Source organism: Anguilla anguilla, chromosome 6 (assembly GCF_013347855.1).
Source record: "Anguilla anguilla isolate fAngAng1 chromosome 6, fAngAng1.pri, whole genome shotgun sequence".
Classification (NCBI taxonomy): Eukaryota; Metazoa; Chordata; class Actinopteri; order Anguilliformes; family Anguillidae; genus Anguilla; species Anguilla anguilla.
In genome coordinates, this window is record NC_049206.1 from 6,250,415 (window position 1) to 6,278,310 (window position 27,896).

The 27,896-nt window shown below is 50.0% G+C and overlaps 2 protein-coding genes across 4 annotated transcripts in view; both read left to right on the forward strand.

The window, feature by feature from the left end:
* xrn1 (5'-3' exoribonuclease 1) overlaps nucleotides 1-8,260 on the forward strand; it is a 23,643-nt gene extending 15,383 nt beyond the window's left edge. For 2 of the 3 annotated variants that reach the window (XM_035421844.1, XM_035421845.1), the window contains exons 32-42: nucleotides 698-781; nucleotides 998-1,090; nucleotides 1,242-1,361; nucleotides 2,812-2,892; nucleotides 2,968-3,090; nucleotides 3,251-3,401; nucleotides 3,744-3,916; nucleotides 4,506-4,619; nucleotides 5,182-5,290; nucleotides 5,504-5,673; nucleotides 6,326-8,260. In XM_035421844.1, the coding sequence (XP_035277735.1) occupies nucleotides 698-781; nucleotides 998-1,090; nucleotides 1,242-1,361; nucleotides 2,812-2,892; nucleotides 2,968-3,090; nucleotides 3,251-3,401; nucleotides 3,744-3,916; nucleotides 4,506-4,619; nucleotides 5,182-5,290; nucleotides 5,504-5,673; nucleotides 6,326-6,616 (1,509 nt within the window). In that variant the 3' untranslated portion in view covers nucleotides 6,617-8,260. The remainder of the gene's footprint in view (nucleotides 1-697; nucleotides 782-997; nucleotides 1,091-1,241; nucleotides 1,362-2,811; nucleotides 2,893-2,967; nucleotides 3,091-3,250; nucleotides 3,402-3,743; nucleotides 3,917-4,505; nucleotides 4,620-5,181; nucleotides 5,291-5,503; nucleotides 5,674-6,325) is intronic. The other variant, XM_035421846.1, reaches the window with a different exon arrangement.
* A 420-nt stretch (nucleotides 8,261-8,680) lies between these two features.
* On the forward strand, nucleotides 8,681-18,792 carry gk5 (glycerol kinase 5). Its single transcript, XM_035421848.1, has 16 exons — nucleotides 8,681-9,427; nucleotides 9,639-9,732; nucleotides 10,535-10,610; nucleotides 11,468-11,561; nucleotides 11,999-12,130; nucleotides 12,382-12,457; nucleotides 12,750-12,811; nucleotides 13,230-13,303; nucleotides 13,830-13,890; nucleotides 14,416-14,542; nucleotides 15,263-15,367; nucleotides 15,821-15,915; nucleotides 16,231-16,334; nucleotides 16,485-16,544; nucleotides 16,925-17,058; nucleotides 17,722-18,792. The coding sequence occupies exons 1-16, from the start codon at nucleotides 9,302-9,304 to the stop codon at nucleotides 17,868-17,870; spliced, it is 1,569 nt and encodes a 522-aa protein (XP_035277739.1). The 5' UTR covers nucleotides 8,681-9,301; the 3' UTR covers nucleotides 17,871-18,792.
* Nucleotides 18,793-27,896: the final 9,104 nt, after the last annotated feature.

Genomic DNA, 27,896 nt, shown 5'->3' on the forward strand with positions numbered 1-27,896 from the left:
ATAGCCACACAGGTAAGGGATAACCTAAACCACTCCCCTTTAATACCCACATGGGTAAAGGATAACCTAAACCACTCCCCTTTAATACCCACATGGGTAAGGGATAACCTAAACCACTCCCCTTTAATACCCACGCAGGTAAGGGATAATCTAAACCACTCCCCTTTAATACCCACACAGGTAAGGGATAACCTAAACCACTCCCCTTTAATACCCACGCAGGTAAGGGATAATCTAAACCACTCCCCTTTAATACCCACACAGGTAAGGGATAACCTAAACCACTCCCCTTTAATACCCACACAGGTAAGGGATAACATAAACCACTCCCCTTTAATACCCACACAGGTAAGGGATAACCTAAACCACTCCCCTTTAATACCTGCGCAGGTAAGGGATAACCTAAACCACTCCCCTTTAATAGCCACACAGGTAAGGGATAATCTAAACCACTCCCCTTTAATACCTGCGCAGGTAAGGGATAACCTAAACCACTCCCCTTTAATAGCCACACAGGTAAGGGATAATCTAAACCACTCCCCTTTAATACCCACGCAGGTAAGGGATAACCTAAACCACTCCCCCATCCGTACTCACCTGGTTGTTTGATTGGTGGTTGATTCATTGGTTGATTGGTTAGTAGGGTGATGGGTTAATTGGGTGATTAATTGTTTGATTGGTTGATTGATTCTGTCAGCAACAGAATGGGAGACAAGGCTTCAATCTCAGGGCTGAAACTCAGACAAACAGAAACTCGCCTCATAAGAAGAATGCGCAGAAGGTACCGGCTTGTGTGTGTGTGGTAGTTATGTGTGTGTGTGTGTGTGTGTGTGTGTGTGTGTGGTAGTTACGTACATGTTGTCGTTTCTCCCTCTCTGTAGGGCTCATGTGCAGATGAGTTCAGTAATGTGTGTGTGTGTGTGTGTGTGTGTGGTAGTTATGTGTGCATGTGTGTGTTCGTTATGCAATATATGATGTATTTTCTCCCTCTCTGTAGGGCTTGTGTGCGGATGAGGAGTTCAGCAGTGTGTGGCAGTCCCTGCAGGGTTCTGGAATGCCCCAAATCCCCCTCACCCAATGGCAGAACAATGTCAGTACCCTATCGCTGCTGACATCACTTCCCGTGTGTCGTTTCCTGTTAGTGAAGTGTCATTTCCAGGGCGTTGCCGGGTTCACGCGTGTGTGGCCTGAATGTAACCTTGTGTGTGTGTGTGTGTGTTTTCTGTGTGTGTGTGTTACAGGCTGCTCAAGGCTGGGGCTCTGGCTCTCCGGGGCAGAAGAGGCATCAGGAGGGGCAGCAGCAGGATCAGGGACAGAGCCACCGCGGTGAACCCCAGCCCTCGCAGCCTCACTGCAAGCCTGTATGTGCACCTGTGTATCTGTCTACCTGTGTGCCTGTACACCCGTGTATCTGTCTACCTGTGTACCTGTACACCCGTGTATCTGTCTACCTGTGTACCTGTACACCCGTGTATCTGTCTACCTGTGTACCTGTACACCCGTGTATCTGTCTACCTGTGTACCTGTACACCCGTGTATCTGTCGACCTGTGTACCTGTACACCCGTGTATCTGTCTACCTGTGTACCTGTACACCCGTGTATCTGTCTACCTGTGTACCTGTACACCCGTGTATCTGTCTACCTGTGTACCTGTACACCCGTGTATCTGTCTACCTGTGTACCTGTACACCCGTGTATCTGTCTACCTGTGTACCTGTACACCCGTGTATCTGTCTACCTGTGTACCTGTACACCCGTGTATCTGTCTACCTGTACACTTGTGTACCAGCGTACCTGCGCACCTGGGTACCGGTGTCTCGAGTACCCTGTGCTGTGTGTTTCAGGACTGTGTAGTACAGACAGTGAGGTGCTGTATGTGATCAGGACTGTGTAGTACAGACAGTGAGGTGCTGTGTGTTTCAGGACTGTGTAGTACAGACAGTGAGGTTCTGTGTGTGCTCAGGACTGTGTAGTACAGACAGTGAGGTGCTGTGTGTTTCAGGACTGTGTAGTACAGACAGTGAGGTGCTGTGTGCTCAGGACTGTGTAGTACAGACAGTGAGGTTCTGTGTGTTTCAGGACTGTGTAGTACAGACAGTGAGGTTCTGTGTGTGCTCAGGACTGTGTAGTACAGACAGTGAGGTGCTGTGTGTTTCAGGACTGTGTAGTACAGACAGTGAGGTGCTGTGTGTGCTCAGGACTGTGTAGTACAGACAGTGAGGTGCTGTGTGTTTCAGGACTGTGTAGTACAGACAGTGAGGTGCTGTGTGCTCAGGACTGTGTAGTACAGACAGTGAGGTGCTGTGTGTTTCAGGACTGTGTAGTACAGACAGTGAGGTGCTGTGTGTTTCAGGACTGTGTAGTACAGACAGTGAGGTGCTGTGTGCTCAGGACTGTGTAGTACAGACAGTGAGGTGCTGTGTGTGCTCAGGACTGTGTAGTACAGACAGTGAGGTGCTGTGTGTGCTCAGGACTGTGTAGTACAGACAGTGAGGTGCTGTGTGTGCTCAGGACTGTGTAGTACAGACAGTGAGGTGCTGTGTGCTGTGTGTGCTCAGGACTGTGTAGTACAGACAGTGAGGTGCTGTGTGCTGTGTGTGCTCAGGACTGTGTAGTACAGACAGTGAGGTGCTGTGTGTGCTCAGGACTGTGTAGTACAGACAGTGAGGTGCTGTGTGTGCTCAGGACTGTGTAGTACAGACAGTGAGGTGCTGTGTGTTTCAGGACTGTGTAGTACAGACAGTGAGGTTCTGTGTGCTCAGGACTGTGTAGTACAGACAGTGAGGTTCTGTGTGCTGTGTGTGTTTCAGGGTCCTGCTGGAAACATCAGAGTACTGAAGAGAAATGAAGACTTCAGCTCTCTCTTCCCCTCCCAGAACACACCGAGCAAGGTACTGCTCTCACACAGGCCCACACACACACACACACACACACACACAGGGTAACGTTAACTCTGTGTCCTCCAGAGCAACTCTGAGTTTGACGACTTGATCGCGAACCTGAAGATCTCTAAGACCAGCCCGGCCCCGCCTCCCCAGCCCAAAGAGGGGACCGCCAACGAGCCGCTGTCCCCTCAGTCCTTCGCCATGGTGAGCACCGTCTGCCACGCCCCCTTTCAGGAGGAGCCAATCAGCTTGGTCTACAGACCAGACCCCGTGCCCAGCTCTGCTGTGAGGGATTGAATGTTGAGTGTGTCTCTGTCTCTCTCTTTGTCTGTCTCTCTCCCTGTCTCTCTCTCTCTCTGTGCAGAAGGGGACACTTATGCTGAAGGAAATGCTGAAGATTGACGGCTCAGGCAGCCCTGGCCCCGCCCCTGACTCCGCCCCTTCGGCCGCCACTCAGAACTCGTCCGGCGGCAGTGGGCAGTACCCCGGCAGGAGGAAACCGTCCAAAAAGCTGGGTACTGCACCCCTCCCCCTGCTCCCTGTCCTCAGAGTGATGCTGCAGTGTCTTGGCGTGATACGGTGCTTGATACTGTCTAGTTTGTAGGTAAACCGAATACTCGGTACCCTTGAGTGGTGAGGAACATGGCGAGCACTGTTGAGCCGAAAGGCCTCTTCTCATCGCTATATTATGTTATGTTACGTTACGAATCAGACAACTGCTCTGGAGAGCGACGCTCTTCGATTGGTTGAGCTCAGTGCCACTCCTCGTCGTGTCCGCCTCCGCCTCGGTTTGGACTCCATTGTGATGTCATGTGTGACTCCTCCCCTTTTCCCCTCCCTCTGGGAATCCCCGACAGCCGCCCGGATCAACAAACCCCAGGGAGGGGAGTCTCCGGGGCAGCCTTTGCCCCCCGCGCCGGCCTGCGCCCCCCCTCCGCCCCTCATCCCCACCGTGGCGTCTGAGCTGGCCCGGATCTGCATGGGTCTGGGCATGGCCCCCCCCGAGTTTGCATACATTCGCAGCCCCCAGGTAAACCCCGCCCCCCCCCACCCCCCAGATCTCCACACACTCTCTCCCTGCTGTTGGGCGGCAGTATAGCATGACGGTTAGGGCAGTGGGCTTGCAGGTTTGATTCCCAGAGAGGACACTGCCGTCGTACTCTTGAGAATGGCTCCTCACCCGAATTTTTCAAGGAAGCGGACAGTTTATCGGACTGAACTGACCTGCTTTCACCAGGTTCACAGTGGGGAGCTATAGACCTGGCATGGAAGATTAGTACTTTAGATGCACTCACACACACACACACACACACACACACACACGCACACACACAGACACAGTGTGTCCCCCTGACTGTAATGCTTGTGTTTGTAATGCACTCTTCATTTAAATTCCAACACCTGTTTTTGTTGCGATGCAAGACAATTATCCCCAAGGGGGCAATAAGCAAATGACTATCTGTCTGTCTCCCTGTGTGTCTGTCTCTCTGTGTGTCTGTCGGTCGGTCTGTCTGTCTGTCTGTCTGTGTGTGTGCGTGTCTGTCTGTGTGTGCGTCTCTCTGTCTCTCTGTGTGTGTCTGTGTGTGTGTCTCTCTGTCTCGGTCCGTCCGGTGTGCCAGGGCCTGACAGTGTGCCAGGTGAAGCTGGCAAGCGGGCTGCTGGTCCACGGGCCGCAGTGCCAGACCGAGAACGAAGCCAAGGAGAAAGCGGCGCTGTTCGCCCTCCAGCGGCTGGTGAGCACCACCCCCACCCCTGTGTGTGTGTGTGAGTAATGCTGTGTGTGTGTGTGAGTAACGCTGTGTGTGTGAGCACCACCTCCACCCCTGTGTGTGTGTGTGAGTAATGCTGTGTGTGTGTGTGTGAGTTACGCTGTGTGTGTGTGTGTGTATGAGTAATGCTGTGTGTGTGAGCACCACCCCCACCCCTGTCCCTGTCTGTGTGTGTGTGTGTGAGTAACGCTGTGTGTGTGAGCACCACCCCCACCCCTGTCCCTGTCTGTGTGTGTGAGTAACGCTGTGTGTGTGTATGTATGAGTAACACTGTGTGTGTGTGAGTGACACTGTGTGTGTGTGCGTGTGTGTGTGTGTGTGAGTAACACTGTGTGTGTGTGAGTAACACTGTGTGTGTGTGTGTGTAACGCTTTATGTGTGTGTGTGTGTGTGTGTGTGTGTGAGTAACGCTCTGTGTGTGTGTGTGTGTGTGTGTGTGTGAGTAACGCTCTGTGTGTGTGTGTGTGTGTGAGAGTAACGCTGTGTGTGTGTGTGTATGTGTGAGTAACGCTGTGTTTTTCTGCAGAACTCAGTGGGCTCCAGCTTCCCCATCCCTCCCCCCCTGTTCTCCAGCATGCAGCCGATGAGGGCGCTGGCACCGGGACCCCTGCCCTCTGTATTCGGCCAACCACCTGGTGAGTGAGTGCACGTGTGTGTGTGTGTGTGTGTGTGAGTGTGTGTGTGAGTGTGTGTGTGAGAGGTGTGTGTATGTGTGTGTGAGTGAGTGTGTGTGTGTGTGTGTGTGCGTGGGTGTGCGCGTGCATGTGTGTGTGTGTGCGTGTATGCATGGTCATGCTCTTGCTCAGCATCTGTTCCCTCTTCCTCCCCCCTCCCCCGTCTCTCCACAGGGGGTCTGCTGATGCACCCTCCGGCTCCGGGCTACGCCCCCCTGCACTGGCCCAGCCACGGCCACCTCCCCCACCAGGGCCCGCCCTTCTACCAGGGCACGTACCCCGGGGCGCGGCCCCCGAACTCCGGCCTGCCCCTCGGCTCCCACAACCAGTTCGTCCCGCTGCAGGTAAGAGCGCCGCCCTGCGGACAGCAGGCGGGAGGTGCGCCTACGCCGCTGACGCCGCGGACGCGTTCGCTCGCGCTCGCTCTCCCGCCGTGAGCCCCGTGACTGTTTTACAGCCTGCAGGCCGCTCGGCGGCACGGGAGGGGGCCGTCCGTCACCAGAGGAGAGGCGTGTCTCCCTGGCAACTACTGGGTAAAGTGGGCGTGTCCTTATAGAGCACTGGCAGACCTGCTGCCAGCACGCGTGGGCACGGCGGTACACTCACTCTTGGGTTTAACTGGGCGTGTCCTATCGGTCTGTATAGAGCACTAGGGTTTAAGTGGGCGTGTCCTATTGGTCCTTATAGAGCACTAGGGTTTATGTGGGCGTGTCCTATCGGTCCTTATAGAGCACTAGGGTTGAAGTGGGTGTGTCCTATTGGTCCTTATAGAGCACTAGGGTTGAAGTGGGTGTGTCCTATTGGTCCTTATAGAGCACTAGGGTTGAAGTGGGCGTGTCCTATCGGTCCTTATAGAGCACTAGGGTTTATGTGGGCGTGTCCTATTGGTCCTTATAGAGCACTAGGGTTGAAGTGGGTGTGTCCTATCGGTCCTTATAGAGCACTAGGGTTGAAGTGGGTGTGTCCTATTGGTTTTGCGACTCCCCGTCTCTGCAGGTAACGAAGAAGCGCGTGTCGGGCCGGAGGAACGCGGAGACGAGGGAGGTGTACAACTCGAGCTACGCGGGACGGCACCAAGGAAGCGAGCCCCCCCACCTAGCCCAGCCCGGCTTCGGCACGGCGTCCCCAAAGACTCCCCCCGCCTCCCAGGAGCCTCAGGACAAGCCCGCGCCCGCCACACCTAACGCCCCCAGGCAAAACCCTGCCCCTCACACCCCCGGCTCCGCCTCCAAGAGGAAAGCCAGGAAACTGGCTGTGAACTTTGAGGCTGGGAAGGTCCTTAAATGAGATTGCTGCCCCCCCCCCCCACCCCCCGGGCTGTCTTTTTTTTAATTAAAAAAAAAAAAAAAAAGACTGTATTGTAGTTCCTTACAGAGGGAAAACAGCAGCAGCTAAACAACTGCAGCCAGGATGATGCTTTGTGTTCCTGTCCCAATCAAATTAGTGATTCAAATCGTCAGCTTCTTTTGTTGGGTCATTCTTATCCCAGTCTATTGAACTGGCGAGGATACTTTTTCGGTTTCTCTCATTTTTCGAGCTAGCCAACCTTTCGGCCCTTTTGGGATAGCGTTTTTAACTCAGCAGCCATTTTGTTTTTTTGTCTGTTTTTGGAATTTTTTTTTCTTCCATTTTCGTTTCACAAATAGTTTGATTTATTGTTTATTTCTACACACGTCTGTGTCAGGGTAAATTGTACTTCAAACCGTACATTTTTTAAAATGTTTTACTGCAAATGTTTGGCCGTCATTTTGAAGCCTGAATTTGAAGCCACTTCATCTTGAGCTGGAATATATTTTCTTTTTTTTCCCCCAGAAGCACAACACACCCCTCAAAAGAAAAGAAATGCCCCTTTAACAACATAAAGCATCACAGTTTCACACGACCCAATGCTAAAACACTGTCAGAGAACACAACCCAGTGCCCCACCTGCCATGGAGTTGGTTCCTGGATGTGTTGTGGGGTATGTTCCCCAGCAGCCCCAAGTGACACGTGACCAGGCCTAATATTCTGTGGCTGGGAGCTTCACTGTCTCTAGTGAGTCTATACAACAGAAACCCAACCAGAACAACTTGACTGCTCTGGTTTCCATTTACTCTCTTTAGTAGCTGATTTGTGTTTTTTTTTCTTTTTTTTTTTCTTTAGTTTACTATTTTCTAGACTCTTGTGGTCAATTTTTCACTATCTTGGATATCATGTCATGGGTTTTAATTTTTCCTTCTCCGATGCGCAGACATTGAGAGAGTATAAATTTGGTTAATTTTTTTTTTTTTTTAAATCACTTGTTCAACATGGATTTTTATAAGGGGCCCCTTTTAAAGATGGAAATTAACATGTGTTAGTCTCTTGGTGTAATTTTTATGACAGTTGCTAAAGATAAAGGCTACCTGAACCATTTGTACATCTGTGTTTTGTTTTCAGAACAGATTATATGTTGTTCATTTAGCACCCTGAAAATGGGGGCTTGGCGCTGGGCAACCAATTGTATTTTAAAATGTAAGAAAGCATAGTAAACATTTTTCTGTTTTTCTGAAATTAAATTGGTTACATAAAGCAACAAAGGTGCTAAAAAACTTGCAGAAATATTGCAGAAGCGTTTTTCCATTTGGGAAATGGTGTAAATATCCATTTAATAAAACCTTTGTTATCTTTATGTGATTTACGTCATTTAATCATGTGTAGTGTTGAGTGTATCTCTAATTGAAAGTGGCTGGTTTATACGCAATATGTGGAATATGGCTACGCTGCGGACATAACCACACGCCACATAACATACCGCCAACGTCTTTTATTTCTAGTTATTTTATTTTCAATGACGGCCTTTTATGTTATCAAGGAGGTTTATATGGTCTTATAAACCTCACTAATGCCATTGAATCAATGTGTGTGTGTATAGTACCCCTTGTCTTACAAATAAACCTATTATTGGTGTGATTGTTTTGTAATTATGAAAGGTATGTCTTAAGTCCCGTTTGCAATTTGCACGAAATGGCCTGCTTTATGACAGGAGCGATGATCCAGTAACCAGATAATTAGGTAATATTTAGCTACGCTGAATATTTGAAGTATCCTGTGGTCGTAAGGTCTCCGACTGCCCTCAATTAAAGGGTGCATATGGCCTTGACCCTTTTTAGTATTAGCTACGGTTTGTGTTCTCACGGCAAGTGGTGACTCGCGGAGTCCTGGTTTCCCCCCTAGTCTCGAACAGACACTGTATCCACTTCTGTGAAGAAGGATTAGTTTGCTTTACCGTAAATAGTTGGATAAGGATGAATGATTCTACGCCGGTTTTGCTATTTCCTTCGCTATCTCTTTAAGGAAACATCCACTCCCACTAATCGACTGATTCGTGACGTAGGGTTTCGCGCTGGTGTGTTAATCCGGAGAAGAAACAGCCTATACCATTGTAGGGAGATGTGCGGCAGTGGTTGGTAAATTTGAAACTTCCAGGGTTTGCAACATATACGATTGGAAACCCCGAACCTCCCAGTGGTTGGCCTGCAATAACGTTAATTTACATCCGCTGTCGAATTTAAAGAAACGGGCGGGGATTGCTGTGGATGACTGACTCCGTTGTGAAGTTTGGAACTGCCGCAACTAAGTCCATACTGCACCAATTCCTGAAGTATTTGCGACTAAGTATTGGGCGTGCTAATTACGCAGAAAACTAAAAACATCGTTTGCAAGCGATCGGGAATCGAATGACTCCCTTTTGGGGGAGTCCCAAGTTATCCGTTATTATGGAAAAGATCTGCTGATGCGAATTCGTCAAACACCAGGTTTCCCCGAAGTCTCGATTCAAAGGTCTGGGGCCAAAGTCGAAGCGCCAGCCAGCCAGCATCAACTGTCACCTGCTAACACTGCTGATGAATTTAGTCTCAATGAGCCTGGGTGGACGTAACGCCGGATCTGTACTATAGGAGGTGGTCTCCTTTCTTCAACGGCTTCGAGCCTACGTTCAATAACCTACCTAAAATGGGAGCTCAGAGAAACGGCTTCAAAAGAGAAAGTTACATTCTTTCAGTTGATGTTGGTACAACATCTATACGATGTCACATCTATGACAAGAATGCTGTAATAAAAGGATCGTGCTCCAAAAAGGTAAAGTCTAAGTTAACTGTGGGTAATTAATTTAAAAAAAAATCTATGCTGAATTTAATGTGGAGTTATACAACAACATATTGTGTTGTGGGGTTAGTCTTGGTCATGCTATCAATGTGATCTTTGTCTTGTACGCCGCGTACAATGATTTTTGACCCTGTATTCCCTAGTGAACGAGGCTACACGACTGCGTGCGTTTTTGTTTTTGTAGGTGACCCTAATGTACCCTGAGCCGGGATGGGTCGAGATGGACCCCGAAGATTTGTGGCAGAACTTCGTTGCCGTCATCAAGGGCGCCGTGAAAGGTCTGCATTTCCTGTGCAAGACCAATGCGGATTTACTAGCCTACATATCCTCAATATCTGATTTGCGGTGTCCCACTAGTTGGCTATTTGTCTTACGAGTTGAATTAAGCCTTTTTGAGATCAAAGATTTGCACCTTACTAGTCATTCATTTCGAGGCACGTGTTTTTGTACTTGCATCAGAAACCTTACCATTTGTACAGGGTAACGACGAGTCACACTACACACAGTCATTCGGCTTCCCGTATTTCCCCAGTCAGTGTTCCAGCGCGAGAATGATAGTAATGTTGACTAGAGTATAGGTTACTGCAGTCTTTACAGTTGATATAAAAGAATAAAGTAGATGGGTGTCGTGATTTTTTTTTGTACACTGCAAAAACCACGAAAGTCAATATTGAGTATTTTAGTTTTTTTTTTGGTAAATAAGAAAAATATATATTCGCAATCGGGTGCGACAGTTTTACTCATTTCAAGATTTGCCAATGGGCTAAGACAATTTCACTTGTCGGGAAAAAAGTAACTTAAAACTAGCTAGTATTTTGTACTCGAGAGAAAAAAAAAAAGATTTAAAGTCTCATCACAAGACTAAAACACCTGTTAAGTCAAGGATTTTTTTTGCAGTGTCCATGTTTTGTTACTTTAACCTCATTTTGACGTGTGTGTTTGGACCGTGGTTAGATGCGCTATGGGTTTGGACAAGAATTCTGGAGCGGAGGTGACAAAACAAGGTCTCATTTTGTGTGTAATGGACGGTTCCTGTCCCCGAAAGGCTGACGAGAGTTTCTCTTGCCCCTCGACGGTTAGATTCGGGCTTGCAGATGGGACAGATGGAAGCCCTGGGGATCTCAACACAGAGGTCAACTTTCACCACCTGGGACAGGTGAGCATGAACAGGTGTACATGCAAAACGCTTGATTGTATGTTTGTATGTGGACTGGGGATAGGGGGATTCCATGGGCCCTGACTGACAGGGGCCCTTAAAAAAAAAAAAAAAAATTAGATCGTAGGATTTTCTGGGGTGATGGGGTCCTGTGTGAGATCTTTTCATGGGGCCCAAGATCCCTGGTGGTGGTGTTTGAGTAAGTAGCGGGGCTGCTAAATAGCTTGTCACCCAGACACTGTCCAGTGTTTGTTTTGCATGATTTTGCATTTTTTTCTCGTGCTCTTGGAGTATGTTAGCTCTGCGTCGCATTCAAAATAAAAGTCAAGTTTACGTTTGACTTTATTGACCGAGATCTGCTCAAAGTGAGGCCAAATGGAACTTTCCCTCTTTCGTTTCCCTGCAAAGCATTTCGAGGGATTTTGATTATGTTTTCGCCAAGCGCACCAGGGATTCCTGCGTTATCTCTTTAGAACCGATTATCTCATGTCGATAACACACAACCTCACTCGGTTGTCAAAACTGGCACCGGATCAGCTCAAGTACCTTTAAATGCAAGTCTACAGCAATCACGGTGAGAGTAGGGAACGGTAAAAGGCTGGTTAGAGATTATTTGAATAATGTCGCCACTCAAAAATTGTGCCGAATCTTCCCAAACGTTGAGCATTTTTGTTAACGATTGGGCGATTAAACACACCCCTGCTGTGGACAGCTGCGCACCTGTTTGCGTGTGTGCATGCCTGTATGCGCACAGGTGCGTGTGCAGATGTCTATCTGTGGACAGGTGTGATTTTTTTTTTGTGGGCGTGTGTGTCTGCTAGCCCGTAATGATACATTCTTTGGATTCCCCCCTGCAGGAAGACCGGCAGGCCATTTCACAACTTCATCAGCTGGCAGGACCTCCGGGCCTCCGAGCTCGTGGGGACCTGGAACAGGTCCTGCACCATGAAGGTGAAGAGTGTGTGTGTGTGTGTGTGTGTGTGTGTGTGTAACTCTGGGGTTGTGTTAGTATGTGTGTGTGTGTGTGTGTGTGTGTGTGTGTGTGTGTGTGCAACTCTGGGGTTGTGTTAGTGTGTGTTTGTGTGTAACTGCGGTTGTGTTAGTGTGTGTGTGTGTAACTCCGGTTGTTTTAGTGTGTGTGTGTGTGTAACTCCGGTTGTTTTAGTGTGTGTGTGTGTGTAACTCTGGGGTTGTGTTAGTCTGTGTGTGTAACTCTGGGGTTGTGTTAGTGTGTGTGTGTGTGTGTGTGTGTGTGTGTGTGTGTGTGTAACTCTGGGGTTGTGTTAGTCTGTGTGTGTAACTCTGGGGTTGTGTTAGTGTGTGTTTGTGTGTAACTGCGGTTGTGTTAGTGTGTGTGTGTAACTCTGGGGTTGTGTTTCTGGCTGCAGGCAGTTCATGGGGCGGCGAAGGTGCTGCACGTCCTCACCAGACAGAAGCGCTTCCACGCAGCGAGCCTGGTGGTGTTCTCCACCCAGCACGTTACCTTGCGCCTGGCCTGGGTCCTGCAACACTGCGCACAGGTGTGTGTGTGTGTGTGTGTGCACATGTCGGCGTGTGTCTGCGTGTGTGCATTTGAGTGTGTCTTGTTATCTGTCCTATATAAGCACTAGGTGTGTGTGTGTGTGTGTGTGTGTGGTGTGTGTGTGTGGTGTGTGGTGTGTGGTGTGTGGTGTGTGTGTGTGTGTGTGTTGGTGTGTGTGTGTGTGTGTGTGTGTGTGTGTGTGTGGTGTGGCCGTGGCCCCTCTGTGCCTGATGAGCTGCTGTTCCACAGGTGAGGCGGGCGGTGGCCGAGGGGAACTGCTGCTTCGGGACCATCGACACCTGGCTGCTGTACAAGCTTTCAAAAGGTGAGCGAGAGGAGGCGGGCTCACGGCCGGTCACCTGACCAGTTCCCAAGCCTGTGCGATTCACCCATTGGTCGTGTGTGTATGTGTGTGTGTGTGTGTGTACGTGTGTGTGTGTGTGTGTACATGTGTGTGTGTGAGTGTGTGTACATGTGTGTGTATGTGTGTGAGTGTGTGTGTGTGTGTGTACGTGTGTGTGTGTGTACATGTGTGTGTGTGTGTGTGTGTACATGTGTGTGTATGTGTGTGTGTGTGTGCGCGTTGTGTGTTTAATGTTGTTTCTGCTCTGTCGCAGGATCGCTCCATGTCACAGACTATTCCAACGCCAGCACTACGGGCCTCTATGACTCATACCAGGTGAGCCTGTTCTGCACAAGCCTCGCAGAGTTCAGCCTTACCTGAGGCTCTGGTCTTATCTCCCCTCCACCTGCCTGGCCTTTAAACAGTGCGATAACAACCACGGGCTGTGCTGGTGACTCTCTGTGTGTCTGTGATTCTGCGTCTGTGACAGACTCCGTGTCAGTGACTATGATATTGTGTCAGACTCTGTATTTGTGCCTCTGACTCTGTCTGTGACTCTGGCCCGGTCTGACTATCTCTCTGACCCTGTTTCTGTCAAACTCTCTGTGGCTCGGCATCTGTGACTCAGTATCTGTCACTTAGTGTCTGTGTCTGTGACTTTGTGTCTGTGACTGTGTATGTGCCTGTGGGTCTATGAGTCTGTATATGTTACTGAGAGTCTGTGACTCTGTCTGTGCCTGTGTCTGTGACTCAGATGTGCTGGAGCGGCTTCCTGTGCTCTCTGATCTCTTTGCCACTGTCCATCTTCCCCACAGTGGTGGACACAGGGTGAGTATCACATGACTTCCGTAGCTCTTCAGTCTCTCTCTGGTTTAAACAGGAAGCATGTCGTGTTTAAAAAAAAATTTTTTTTTAAAGTTTAAATTTTTTTTATTGCTGTTGCTCAAACGAGGCTTGTGCCCTGGGCATGAACGCTAATGTTCTTTATTGTGAGCGTTTAACATTCTGGGCATTTATATTCATCAGTTAATTAACCCTTAGGAGAGCAGGCTTTTTGGAATGTTGTCTCAGAATTCTAAATCAGTCAGCGTTCTAGAACTCCGCTGCTTTCAGTGACCAGCAGTGATTTGTCACACGCCAGTTAAGAACATATTGTTTGTGACCTTACACCTTAAATGGTTAACAGGACTTGGAAGAAACGGAACCAGACGGTTCAGGCGCGGTTCTCGGGTTGAAGTAACACGCTGGACAGTTTCCGGGGAAATCAGAGAGGATTAATGCTGTAAAAGGGGGCACAAGCCTTCCCAGGCAGTGGGGGACGACTCGGGTCAGCTCCTCTTTTCTCTCCTTTCAGTCAGAACTACGGCTCGTCTGATCCCGGCGTCTTCGGCGTGCCGATCCCCATCATGTCTGTGGTGAGTCGGCCAGGGCGACTGCAGGGGCCCGCCACCGGAGGCGGAAGGCCTCGGGGTCGGGAAGTAAAATGGTCGTGTGTTCCTTCCTCCCCATCCCCCCCCCCCCCCCATGAACTCAGCCAGCTGATTTCACTAATTAGCTCTACCCTCTGGCTGAGGAGGTGATTGGAGCAAAAGAGTTTTACTTTCTGGGCCTGGGGTTTTCCCCCTCTGCCTGTGACAGGTTCTGCAGGGAAGAGCTGTAGGGCGTATTACATTGGGGGGGGGGGGGGGGGGCAGCTGCTGTTTTTAAGGCTTAATGTAAATGGAAAATAGTGCGGGGGGGCGGGGCAAAAAACACAGGTGACCATGGACAGGTGAGTTTTCACCTACCTGTCTGAGGCAGATGCTTCCGCTGGTTGCTCTTGGTACAGAATTTATCTGTGTAGAAGAGATTCTGTCAGGTGGAGGAGGAAGAAGGGAAGGAGGTAGAGGAGGGAAAAGATTAATGGAAAGGTCAGTATCAGTACCATCTGTGTCCCGTAGATGGCAGACCAGCAGGCCGCCATGTTCGGGGAGTGCTGCTTCGACACCGGTGATGTAAAGATCACCATGGGAACAGGAACCTTTATGGATATCAACACCGGGAACAAGCCACATGCTTCTTGGTCAGGTAGACAACTACACTTCCCACAATACCGCAGAGCACCGGCATCCAGCTGATAATAATTAATATGTCTCCTTACACCAAGTGTTTGCCTGCTTCTCATACGCGATTCTTGCAAAACGTTGAGCATTGATTATACATTTTGAATTCATTTTATTATAAATAAAGTTTGATATTTTATCTTCTCGCCAGATGTGTACAGGTGGCACATGCTTGTTACACAAAAGAAAACATTTATTTTAGCTGTCTTTGTTCTCCAGGGGGTGTGGAAAATTTAAAACTCTTGAGCCAAACCTAAAATGAACTCATCCCTGACACCTGTGTCTCCCTCCTCTTTTAAATTCAAATATGACACAGGTGATTTGTGTTGTTAATGCAGTTATGTGGTTGTTTATGTGCTCTCTCTCTGTCTCTCTCTCCTTCTCTCCCCCTCTCTCTCTGTCTGTTTGTCTGTCTATGTCTGTCTGTCCGTCTCTCTGTCTGTCTGTCTCCCTCTCTCTGTCTCTCCCTGCCTGCCTGTCTGTATCTCTCCCTCTCTCCCTCTGTCTGTCTGTCTGTCTCCCTCTCTCTCTCCCTCTCTGTCTGTCTGTCCGTCTCTCTCTCTCCCTGTCTCTCTCTCCCTCTCTGTCTGTCTGTCTATGTCTGTCTGTCTGTCTCCCTCTCTCTCTCTCCCTGCCTGCCTGTGTGTCTCTCTCCCTCTCTCCCTCTCTCTCTCTCTCTGTTCAGGACTCTACCCCCTCGTGGGGTGGAAGATTGGGCCGGAGGTGGTGTTCCTGGCGGAGGGGAACGCCGCGGACACGGGCACCGCCATAAAGTGGGCGTGCGAGCTGGGTGAGAGAGGGGCGGGGCCAGTCTCCACGGAGACATGTAACGCAGAGCGTTGGTGAAAATGATGATGATGATGATGATGGCGATGATGATGAGGAAGTACGTTTTGAGTGCACTGTGGTGCATAGAATCGAGTCCTTTCATTTTTCCCAGGGGAAAATTTCCGTGGCGTCAACTTCTGTCAAACAAAAAAAAAAACTAACTTTTTTTTTTTGCTTTCAGGCAAGTTCGGCCTGTTTTACTGAGATAATTACTGTAGTCAAATTACTCATGATGTAAATGTCGGTCTTTGAATTGTTTGGCATCCTGCCCGGTGCACTCCCGTGACATGCTGGTGTTTTTTTCCCTGGGGGGCTGTGAGAGACTAAACTTTTGTCTTTGTCGAGTGTTGCTCTGGAGAAGCGCGGTCTCCTTGGTGACCGCGCTGAAAGGTAACGCGGCGTGTTGTTTTGGCAGACCTGATTTCAGACGTCCGGGAGACCGAGGCATTGGCCACCAGCGTGGACGATTCGAACGGGGTGTGCTTCGTCCCCTCCTTCAGTGGCCTGCAGGTGTGTGTGTGCGCGCGCGCGCGCGTGTGTGTGTGTGTGTGTGTGTGTGTGTGTGTGTGTGGAGCAGGTATGAGTCGGTTTGTGCTTGTGAACACGTTCAGAGACTGTTCTGTAAGACATTTCCTTTTTTGTTTTCGTCTTTGCTGCGGGTCTGTCCCTGGTCTTTAGTAAGTGGTGCTTTTTCCATCTATATTCTATTTATTTGTAAATATGTAATTCTGTGTGATGTCACACATTCAGGTCATCCTCTCATGTTTTGTGTGTGTGTGTGTGTGTGTGTGTGTGTGTGTGTTTGCATGCGTGTGTGTGTCCCAGGCTCCACTCAATGACCCCAGAGCGTGTGCGTCTTTCATGGGCCTGAAACCCTCAACAACGAAATGCCACCTGGTCCGTGCCATCCTGGAGTCCCTGGTCTTCCGGTGAGGTGCCGCCCGCCCCCTGCTCCCCCTGTCCTCCTTCTGCTCCTCCTCCCTCTCCTCCCCCCTTTCCTCTCTCCCTCTTTGCTTTGATACGTTGGTGGGGTTTTCAGTCTGTAATGCGTGCTGTGCTCTGCTGTGCTGCGTTTGCAGGAACAAGCAGCTCTTTGACATCATGCTACGGGAAACGCGCATTCCCATCACCAGAATCAGGTACTTCCAGTCCGGTTGCCTGCTCTTGTCTTTTTTTAAAATTCCTGAACCCTCCCCAGCCCTCTGTGTTATCGGCAACTTCACATCACCCTGCCAGGACTACCAGCCCCCGTCAGCACTGGCACCGACCAGTGGGACCCATCCATGTTCTAGAACTAACGCCTTAACTTGATGAACCGCCCAGCACCCTCCTGTCAGCTTTTGCATTACTGTAGTTCTGAGAGTAAAGAGTGTGTGTGTGTGTGTGCATGTGTGTGTGTGTGTGTGTGTGTGTGTGTGCATGTATGTGTATGTGTGTGTGGCGTGTGTGTGTGCATGTGTGTTTGCGCGTGTGTGGTGTGTGCGTGCGTGCGTGCGTGTGTGTGTGTGTGTGTCCTCAGGGCGGACGGGGGTGTGTGCACCAATGACTTCATCCTGCAGTTGACGGCAGACCTGCTGGGGAGGAAGATCGACCGGCCCAGCCACTTCGACATGTCCAGTCTCGGGGCGGCGTTCGTGGCCGGCTTGCAAGTGGGTAGGTGTCCCTGTCCCCCCCACTGGCCTCCATCCAAATCAGAGCCCCCACCACACTCCCGTAGCTGTTGTGCATACTGGATGTGAAGCAGGGCGTCGCTGCAAAAGAGCATCCGTGCTCAGCGAACCTACCCCGGGTAAATGAAGGCTAAATACATTTTTTTTAAATGAGAAAGTCATTAAGTAGGCAAACTTTTCTCTAAATGCAGTGTACCAGATAATGTACTTTTTATTTCCGGGGGTTTTGCCGAGTGTATTCGGGAGCATACTTTTCAGAAAGTAAACAGACATTTTGGTCCCATAAATGTGACGCGCAGCTTTTCTTTAAATACGCAGCGCTGTGTCGCTGATGTTATCCTTCAGCAACGACATTTGAGCATTCCCATGCAAGACTTAAATGCCAACTACGAGGTGTGATGTCATACGACACTTCCACTAGTATGTTTGGAAAATAGTACGGATATTTTTTTTCCATGCGTACTGCATGTTGCTTACTAAACGGTAGGCAATACACAGTATGCTAGTACACAGTGCACGAGACGCAGTCAGTAAGTCTCTCTCTCCACACATTTCTCCCGGTCCCTCAGAATAAAGATGCCCGGGAGGGAAAAGGCAAAGCTGGCCAGTCTGCTCACTGGCGCCCCCTGCTGGTCTGTCCCTGCAGGTTTCTGGAAGAGTCGGGAGGAGTTGAAGAGGCTTCGCGGCTCTGACAGGGAGTTCCTGCCGCGGGACCTGCAGGGGAAGTACAGGCCCGTCCTGCAGAGCTGGGAGAGGGCCCTGCAGCGCTCCCTGCATTGGTACGGCAAGACCTGACCGGCGCCCAGCAGGGGGCGCCAAAAACGCACACACCGTCATTCCCATCCTGGGCATCTTGAGGGCGGAGCTGGCCCCTGCTTGGGGAATCTGCCCTTGATTGGGCGAGGTGCCCCCTCCGTGAACACTCCCACCCATCTCCTGTTACACCCCTGCAGTGCCAACTGGCAAAATGTTAAAAAAAAAAAAAAAAATTCTTTAAAATTACTGGACGGTATTTGAAATGCTGGAAACGTAACAGCCGTTAGCTACGGACGGTTTGTCTGGATTTCGTCTGCGGAATTTGAAGGTCGCGTTTCTCCACCGTAATGAACGTATCGGTGTAATGTTTACAGTGATTAATGAATGAATTATCTGTGCACGGAAGCTACGATATGAGCGATAAATGTGAGTGAATGAATGAATCGGTGATATCTGTGAAAAACTGTGGGCAGGGAGCAGGGCCTACTGACATTACTGGAACAAGATAAATGGATCATTCTGGATGTTTCTGTGGTTTGTGTGCGTGCGTGCGTGCGTGCGGCATAGGAAATCTGAAATCTTATTGCAACACTAGGAAGTGATATCACCCTAATTTGTACCTTCTTTTGTGTCATTTTTCTGCCTGTTTCTGATGATAGGATGCTTGTGAGTTGTGTCTTCAGTTTTGGCGAAACTCTCACAGGTGTTCTGAGGAAAATGGGAACAGTTCTCTTTAGCCTTTTAGCTATAGTGCCTAAGGTTAGAATATGCACAGAGGAACCCTGATGCTAGATCAACGCTCTCTGCTCTGAAACCTCTTGTGAACATTGGCCTCTGTCATTTGATTCTTAAAATCTGTTTGCACTTCAGAGTGCTGTGCAGTCATGAATTCCTTGCATTATCAATGACCACCTTTATTATTTATGGAGAAAAAAAAATTATTAAAACAGTTTTCATGGTCCATGGTCTCCATTAATGTGGGTAAATGTATCATTCATTGTGAGGCCAGATCGAGAGTTTCCACAGAAGGTTACGATATACCCTTTCGCCTCTAACTCAGTATCCTGCACTACTGACGTATTATATGTGCTGACAACTGAAGACTCACCTCTTCAGGCTGCACCACTCCCCATCCCTCCCTACCTCCCTGTAATCTCTTAAATGACTGTAAGCTTAGGGTTGTAACTAGGTAGCTGTTTCGCAGGTGACTTAGTTAATGCACCTGTCTTAACTACTGCTTGTATTTTTGCATGGACTATGTTGTTGCTGTTCTCGTTTGTGTTAGTGTTAATCAGTTTAACCTTCAGGGTCCAAGTTGAACTATGCGGTTGTTCCCTGCACTTGGACCGGTACTTCTCTCTAGGGTTTTTCGACACACTTGCTCCTGGTTTTGGTTGTACACTTTGTTGTACGTCGCTCTGGACAAGAGCGTCTGCCAAATCCTTGTAATGTAATGTAATGTAACTAAACAATGTGTTTCAATCAAAGTGCAATGAATTTAGCCAAGCCTTCCACAGTAATAACTACGGAATACATAGTGTATGTCGCGGTGTTACCAAAAGATCTCTTGCCCAGACCTTTCCGGTGTTCCCATCCCTTTGTAGTTAGGGGGTCAACGAATGTGCTTTTTGTATTTTTTTTTAGTTTTCCAACATCCTCCTTTGTTAGTGAAGTGGACACTTCTGCCCTTTACAATATGCTGACTCTACTCCTGCATTCGGCGCTTCCTGTATTTGGGAGGACCGGTTGGCCTTCCTCGTCCTCGAGAGGTGTCGTCCGGGGCGCCTGGATCCAGTCGGGCTGGAGGGCGGTCCGCTCTCAGCCGAATTTAAACCAGAGAAGCTGTGTTCGGATCGGTGTTTAGTAATCACGCGTTCCGGTGACGTAGGATATTACGTATATCGTGTTTTACTTCTCTTTTACTCAAAGTGAAATGTCGCTGGAACATCTGGGTTGTTCTCTCCCCCCGCCTGCCCCCCGCCCCCCCCCCCCCCCCCAAACGCCTTTCATTTTCAGGAAGATCGTAGCCATTTTGTAATTTAAGATGTTTTAATTTGATAATTAAAGCATGAAAATGTAGTCCGTTGTCTCCTGTCTTCAGTTCAACAAGCCCATTTGCAATGGAGTGTGGGAGCAGAGAAAAGGGGAATTAGACGGGCTGGTATTTCTGTGTTCGCAGTCAGTCTGCTGCTTGATGTTGAAACGAATGGTGAAATCCGGCAGCCAAAAACCGGATCTACCCCCCTGACTGGAAACCTGTTGCCCCGGGTTGCCTAACCCTGTTCCTGAAGATTTACCGTCCTGTAGGTTTTCATTTCAACTCTACTTTAGTACACCTGATTCTTCTAATTAGCAGCTCAGTGAGATCTCTGTGTTGAATGAGGTGTGCTTTGTTAGTGTTGGAGTGAAAACCTGCAGGATTTAGATCTCCGGGAACAAGGTTGGGCAGCCCTGCTCTAGCTGTTTAGTGAGGTGTGCTTTGTTAGGGTTGGGGTCAAATCCTACAGGATGGTAGATCTCCAGGAACAGGCCTGGGCAGCCCTGCTTCAGGTGGTCTTAATGCTTGTGCAGCAGTGGTTTCACTGGATCCCCGGGAACCTTGGATGACCTTGTCCTCCCGACTGACCTACGTGTGAGAGATGCTGAGGGGTCAACCTACTCCCCCAGGGAAGCTGCAGAGGGTCTCCTGGGAACCGTCTCAAAACGTCCCCATGTGATGCCAAAATACCAACACACACTCCCTGTCTCATCTCAAAGAGGTTTATCTGCAAGGCTCCTTACTCGTCTTCGCTGTGTGTTACGGAGGGAAAATTTTCCAAACTAAACATTTAACAGAGAACGTACAGAGTTCATAATGAGGGATGTGTTTTCTGTCAAAAATGCTATAAAAAATGGCTCAAAATGAGACGACTAAAGATCAAAAAATTAGTGTTTCAAGACTAGAGAACTCGACCCAGGGATGGTTAGTTTTCTTTGGTTTTCGATATTCCAGTTTTAGTCTGTTTTTGATTGGTCCAGGCAGTTTTTGTGCGGGGTTTATGGGCCAATTGTAGTTTGCGGCAGTGGCCTGCAGGTGGCAGCAGACGTACATACCTGGGGCTGAAAGTTCTTTTGTAACTGACACTAAACGCACACATCCACACACATGCTCACTTTCCCTTTCTTACCCGCACACGCACAAACTAGGGGTGTAATAAAACAACTTGATTACAGTACGACACTAGCCATACTCTGAACAACAATAGGATTTCTACATTTATAATGATATAATACAATTATTGAAAATTAATCACAAAATGATTGATTAGCTGCAATGTGAATGTGACCATTAGATTTGACAGATTTCCCCCACCCCACCCTACCCCAGCAACACTCAAGAGATCACTGAAATAGCAAACCATACAAACTTTCAAAGTTAATAAATGTGTTCATTTACTTCAGTGCCTTGGTCTGCCAAAATAAAAGTTTGTCGTAAATGAATGATTCATCGCGATACAAATCAATTCATACATGTCACAACGATGCAGCTGTATCAAGACATTTGCCCTGTGATGCAGTGATCTATGTTTCAGTACACCCCTAACACACACACACACACACACAAGCACGCACGCACACACACAAACACACACATACTTCATCCACTGTTCTTTGTTTATTTACACTCATACTTGCACAAACTCACTCACTCACGCCCTGCTCACGTCATTGCAAGGCTGCTTGCTCTCAGACTTGTGCTGGGATACAGATTTTTGTCCCCACTGTCCCCCTTCTCGCTGTCACAGCTAGTTAACAGGTCTAATCCCAAACAGCCCCTGCCCCCTTTTCCCCCCAAATGGAGGTCCATCCCCATCTATGTACCACCTCCCTAACCCCACCTTCATTCCCACCTTTCAGTGCCCCTCCTTCCTTCCTTCCTTCCTTCCTTGTGCATTCACTCTGAGCTGCTTCTGGGACGTCCCCTTGTTTTGGACAAATGCCTAACGGGCCGGTCCCTGCTAAATTGGGTAGAACCTGTCCCGGGGGTTGGGGGGGGGGGGGGGGGGTGTTGTTCTCTGTACCAAAAAACCGAGGGGTGGAATATAGGCAGAGGGAGGGAGGGGTCTGTTTTTGAGGAGGTCTCTGTGTTTACGAGGTTCCTCCTCAGCTTCAGTCCTGGTACCACAGCAATTTAGAGCCAATTAAACGCGACCGCACCCTCCCCTGCACACAATCCCCTATCCCCCATGTTAGGCTGCGGGTTTGGCGTGAAGAACGGGACTCATGGGAATTGTAGTTTTTTTTTTTTAGGCCAGTTCCCTCATAAGGTTTATTGTTTCCCCCCTCCCCCTGAGGTTTAACCGTGCAATGAGGGCAGCATTAGTGCATTTGTGAGAGATGGCTGTGGGCTCAGGCTGTAGAACGCAGTGACCTCGGGCTTCTATCGCCATGGTGACGTGCGGGCGGCGGAACAAGCCCAACTTACCCTCGCTGAGTGGCACAGTGAGGAGAGAGAGAGAGAGAGAGAGGCAGAGGCTCTAATTGGTCCCACATTTACGCACGGTCTCTCATTCATGCAGAACACAATGGTGGGGATTGTCTGTGCGACCTGCACGGATGGGCAAACGTGCTGGCGAACACGGGGGGGGGGGGGGGGGGCAAAAGTGCTGGCGAACACGGGGGGGGGGGGGGGGGGCAAACGTGTTGGCGAACACGGGGGGGGGCAAACGTGCTGGCGAACACGGGGGGGGGGGCAAACGTGCTGGGAGACGCACAGGCTAACGCAGGCACGTCGCTCGCCCACACGTGCAGCGGCAGAGGAGCACGGAGAGAGTCCTGCTTTCGCCTCCACGGGCTAAGCGCTGTGGTGATTTCACCACTGCCCAGCTGCACCTACGCACACCTACACACACACACACACACACCACCACACATACACACACACACTCTCTCATACACACCTACACACACACACACACACACACACACCTACAACGCGCACACACACACATACTCTCACACGCACACTCTTTCTCTCGCACACACGCACTCACACACCACCACACATACACACACACACACACACACACACACACTCTCTCATACACACCTACACACACACTCATACACTCACAAACACGCACACACACACACATAGACTCCCTCATCAACTCTCATCTCTGTTTTTCAGTGTCATTAAAGCTCTTGTGCTTAGCCCTCTTCTCTCTGTCATCCCACTCTGTATTCCTCCCTCTCTCCCCCTTCTCTCCCTCTCTACCTATCACATGCCCCCCCTCTCTCTTTCTCTCTCTTTCTCCCTCTCTCTCTCTCTCTCCACCTGGTCCTGGAGCTGAGCTCTCTCGCTCACAGCGTTACGTATGTCATTGGCCTCTGCCGGCCCACACCTGCAGGGGCGAGTGACAGTGGGGTCGAGAGAGCAAGAAGAGAGAGAGAGAGAGCGCACAGTAAAACGCACGAAATGTCAAATGAACTCTTACTGTGTGCTGGTGGCCCCAACTGGACTCCTGTAAGCGCCGATAGAGTTGAATTAGCACTGGACGTGTTACTGTGTGAGAGGGAGAGCGAGAGAGAGAGAGTGGCGAGTGAGACAGACTGTTGTACAGTGAAGGATGATGGGAAATTGTGTGTACATGAGGTTGGTGCGGCTTTTTGGAAAGTGTGTGCGTCCCCCTTTTCATTTCGTGGGGTGCGACCGAACCACATAGGCTACCCACCGGCCCCCCCCCCCCCCTGCCCCCCGCCCCCCCCGCCCCCCCCCAGTACCAGCTCAATCAGGCCCCAGAGCCACCCAGCACTTTGAAGGGGCGACAGCGTCACTTATGTAACTGTGCCGGGTGCACCCTGTCCGCCGTGCTGATTATAATTAATATTACAGAGCACAGCGCAGATGAAAAGAGCCCAGCTCTAATAATGCATGCATGCAGGGAGAGCCCATTACCATGAGTGCAGCTCCTGAGTGTGTGTGTGTGTGTGTTTGTGTGTGTGCCTGTGAGTTTGAGTCTGTGTCTGTGTGCCCACCTGCATGTGTGTGTGTGTGTTGTGTGTGTGTGTGTGTGTGTGGGCATGTGCCTGCCTGCATATGTGAGTGTGTATGTGTGCGTTTGTGTGTGCATGTGTGTGTGTTCCAGCAGTGTGTGTGAGTTTGAGTCTGTGTCTATGTGCCTAGCTGCATACGTGTGTGTGTGTATGTGTGTGTGTGTGTGTGCGTGTGTGCGTGTGTGTGTGTGTGAGTCTGTGTGTATACGTGCCTGCCTCATACGTGTGTGTGTGTGTGTGTGTGTGTGTGTGTCTCAGTCTCTGTGTTTACGTGCCTGCCTGCACGTGTGTGCACGTGTGTGTGTACGTGAGCTTGCGTGCGTGTGTGAATGTCTGGGTACGCTTGTTTAAGAGTTCAGGTGATATTTTATGAGGAGTGAAGAGCGCTGTTTGCTGGCTCTCAGGAAACGGATTTAAACAGAGATGCGTCTGCAAATCGTCAGGGGGGGTGTGGGGTGGGGGGTGTGGGGGGGGGTGGGGGGGGGATCCTGTGCGCCAAGCTGTCCGTTACCATGGCGTTGTGATCACGGTAGTGACATGCGCTTTGGAGGGCGCTCCACAGATTTGAGTGATGGCGGTTATTGCTTGGCGCTTGGGCCGGAGCCAGCCAGCCTGACCAAATCTAAATTCAGTCATTCGGTACCAAGTGTTTTTTATTAGAATGTATTCTTCTTCATTTCTACTGTTGATTTACACACACACACACACACACACACACACACACATATATATATATATATATATAAGCCACTGCGTATGCATATCCTCGTGTCTCTTGTCTGTGTCATTCACGGTATTGCAAAAGTGAAAAAGAAAACGCACACCTCGTTTTAGCGAGGTGCAGACCAGAAGGACACGCAAGTAAAACTTAAAAGGACAGAAGGGTCGCAACCCTCGGTACTGCAAACGTTTAGTCAAACCGAGTCCAATAAAATGCCCTGGAAATGTGCACCACTCTCGTACTCCTCACCAAGAGCCATCGGTGTTAAAATCCAGTGTTACATTACATTACATTACAGGCATTTAGCAGACGCTCTTATCCAGAGCGACTTACACAACTTGTACATAGCATTTTTACATTGTATCCATTAATACAGCTGGATATATACTGGAGCAATGCAGGTTAAGTACCTTGCTCAAGGGTACAACGGCAGTGTTCACTGGGCCTTTCGCTATCCTGTGGGGTTTATGACGGCTGTGTCATGGCTGGCGTTAAACTAAATCAGGAATTTGGGCTTAAATTTGTGGCCCATGTGACCCCCCCCCCACCCCCCCCCCCCCCCCCTTATATTTTCCTGTTAATGTTTAACAATGGCCAGCTGAGAAATGAACGTGCCGTCATGTCAGAGGACAACATCATAGATCATCCTGGCCGGGAGGCAACTGAGTGGCTTCATTGATTCACAGTAATGCTGGGGGAGATGAGCGTGAAGCTCCTCGCTGTCCGGTGAAAAGAGGCGGCTGACGGACTCCACGTGTATCGGAGGAGGCGTGTGGTAGTCTACACCCTCCCCAGACCGACAGAGGGTAGCGCGTCGACCAGGACCGTGTGATACACACGGGGAATTGGTATAACGACTAAATTGGGGAGAAAATGGCAACAAACAAAAAAAAAAAAAAAAAAAAGTGTCTCGGGGAGTTCCCTGCCTGTTGGTCCAGCTGGCCCGGGTTAATGTGGCGGTCGGAGGGGAGCGGGTCAGAGGTCATAGGTCAGAAGGTCATGGGTCAACTGACCGTTCATCTGCATGGTCGTGCGTATCTGCATGGGGGGAGCATGCTTATCAGAATGATTCTCTGAAAGTGCCTCGTTGGACCTCTGCTTGCATCCGATGCGTTTGTAGCAGTTTCACCTCTTTTTTTTTCCCCTTCGTCATATGCCCAAAAAGCAGAGCGAAAGCGCAATTTTGCTGTTGAGGTGAGAGACTGAGGGACAGCTAGTGAGGCACTTTGTCTATTATTTGTATTGTTAGTAGATTTGTTCTTATTTACTTCCCTTATTACTGTTTACCATTCAACTTGTAGGTTGGCTGTAGGTTTGGCTTTTTAAAAAAATAATGTATTTATTTATTTTATTTCACCGGTGTTAATTATATGTCTTGTGCGTCATTGTTCATTTTTTCATTGTAAATTGCTTTTGCAATGTTGTTTACATACAGTCATGGCAATAAAGCATTATGGAACTGAATTGGAGAGAGAGACAGAGAGAAAGAGAGAGAGAGATAGAGGAAGGAGAGAGAGACGGAGAGAGGGGGAGATAGAAAGAGAGAGAGAGGAAGAGAGAGAAGGGGAGAGAGAGGGGGGGGAAGAGAGGAAGAGGAAGAGAGGGAGAGAGAGGCAGAGTGGGAGAGAGGGAGAGGAAGAGGGAGAGAGAGGGAGAGGGGGAAAGAGAAAGTGGGAGAGGTAGAGAGAGAGGGAGAGGGGGAAATTGCTAGAGTGGGAGAGAGGGGAGAGGGAGAGTGGGAGAGAGATAGAGAGAGAGGGAGAAGGGGAGATAGGGGGAAAGAGAGAGGGGGAGGGGGAGGGGGAGGGGGAGAGAGGGCGGGAGAGGGAGGGGGGGGAATAGAGAGAGTGGGAGAGAGGGCGGGAGAGGGAGGGGGAGGGGGAGAGAGGGCGGGAGAGGGAGGGGGAGGGGGAGAGAGGGCGGGAGAGGGAGGGGGAGGGGGAGAGAGGGCGGGAGAGGGAGGGGGAGGGGGGGTAGCGCTGGTGTCCTGAGCCGCTGTCCCCGCCAGGTCTCAGTGAATACTTTCCGGTATTACCTGTGACCCCAGCAGCGCGCCGGGCCGCTGCAGTGTGAGTGCAGGAGGAATGCCTGGGCTCTAATTAAAAACAGATTTACAGTGGGTGGGGATTGCCCCGAGGGCAGCGTGTGTGAAAGTCACCCGTGCGTGCGCGTGTGTGTGTGTGTGAGCGGGGTTCGAATAACAAGCTGAGCTCCCCTCCCACCCCGAAACAGAGTCGTCGTCCCCCCCCCACCCCTCGGTCCACAATCATGAACTCTCCAACCCCCTGGTCTTCATGATCTCACAACCGCCCCCCCCCCTCCCCAAAAGCCAGAGTGTAATTTCAACCGTGTGTGTGAGTGTATGTTTGTGTGTATGTGTGGCGGTGAGGAGTGTTAGTTATGGTGGGTGTGTGCAAGTGTGGGCGTTGTTATGATGATGGAAAGGTTTTGCTGGTGTGTGTGCGATGCCCGGAGTGTTGCCTGTGAACACCGTCTCTGTGGACAGGAAGGGGCTGTTCTGGGGTTGTTCTCCTCCTCAACCTGAGCCAAAAGTGCTGGAACACAGAGGGTGTCCACAACCCCCCAACCTCCACAACCCCCCACTCAACCCCCCAAAACCTCCAAAACCCCCCACAACCTCCATAATCACCCATACAACCCCCCACTCAACCCCCCAAAACCTCCAAAACCCCCCACAACCTCCATAATCACCCATACAACCCCCCCAACCTCCACAACCCCCCACTCAACCCCCCAAAACCTCCAAAACCCCCCACAACCTCCATAATCACCCATACAACCCCCCCAACCTCCACAACGCCCCACTTAACCCCCCAAAACCTCCAAAACACCCCACAACCTCCATAATCACCCATACAACCCCCCACTCAACCCCCCAAAACCTCCACAACCCCCCACAACCTCCATAATCACCCCTACAACCCCCCTCAACCTCCACAACCCCCCACAATCACCAACAACCCCCCACTCAACCCCCCAAAACCTCCACAAACCCCCCACTCAACCCCCCACTCAACCCCCCAAAACCTCCACAAACCCCCACTCAACCCCCCAAAACCTCCACAAACCCCCACTCAACCCCCCACAACCTCCGGTGGCCAAGCACACTGTGAGCCACAAAAACACATTTGTTCACGTATCATGTATCATGTATCTCTCTCTCTCTCTAACACACATACTCACACTCATACACACACACACACACACACACACACACACACACAGACACGCACACTCCTGAGTCTCTCCGTACAGCTGCTTCAGCACGGCAGGCAGTGCTGTCCTCA

Excerpts from the sequence above, each read along its gene's own strand:
- gk5 (XM_035421848.1), top strand. The coding sequence starts at position 9,302 with ATGGGAGCTCAGAGAAACGGCTTCAAAAGAGAAAGTTACATTCTTTCA. Across the intron at positions 14,543-15,262 it reads GCCACATGCTTCTTGGTCAG|GACTCTACCCCCTCGTGGGG; the intron begins GTAGACAACTAC and ends CTCTCTGTTCAG. Across the intron at positions 15,368-15,820 it reads AAAGTGGGCGTGCGAGCTGG|ACCTGATTTCAGACGTCCGG; the intron begins GTGAGAGAGGGG and ends TTGTTTTGGCAG.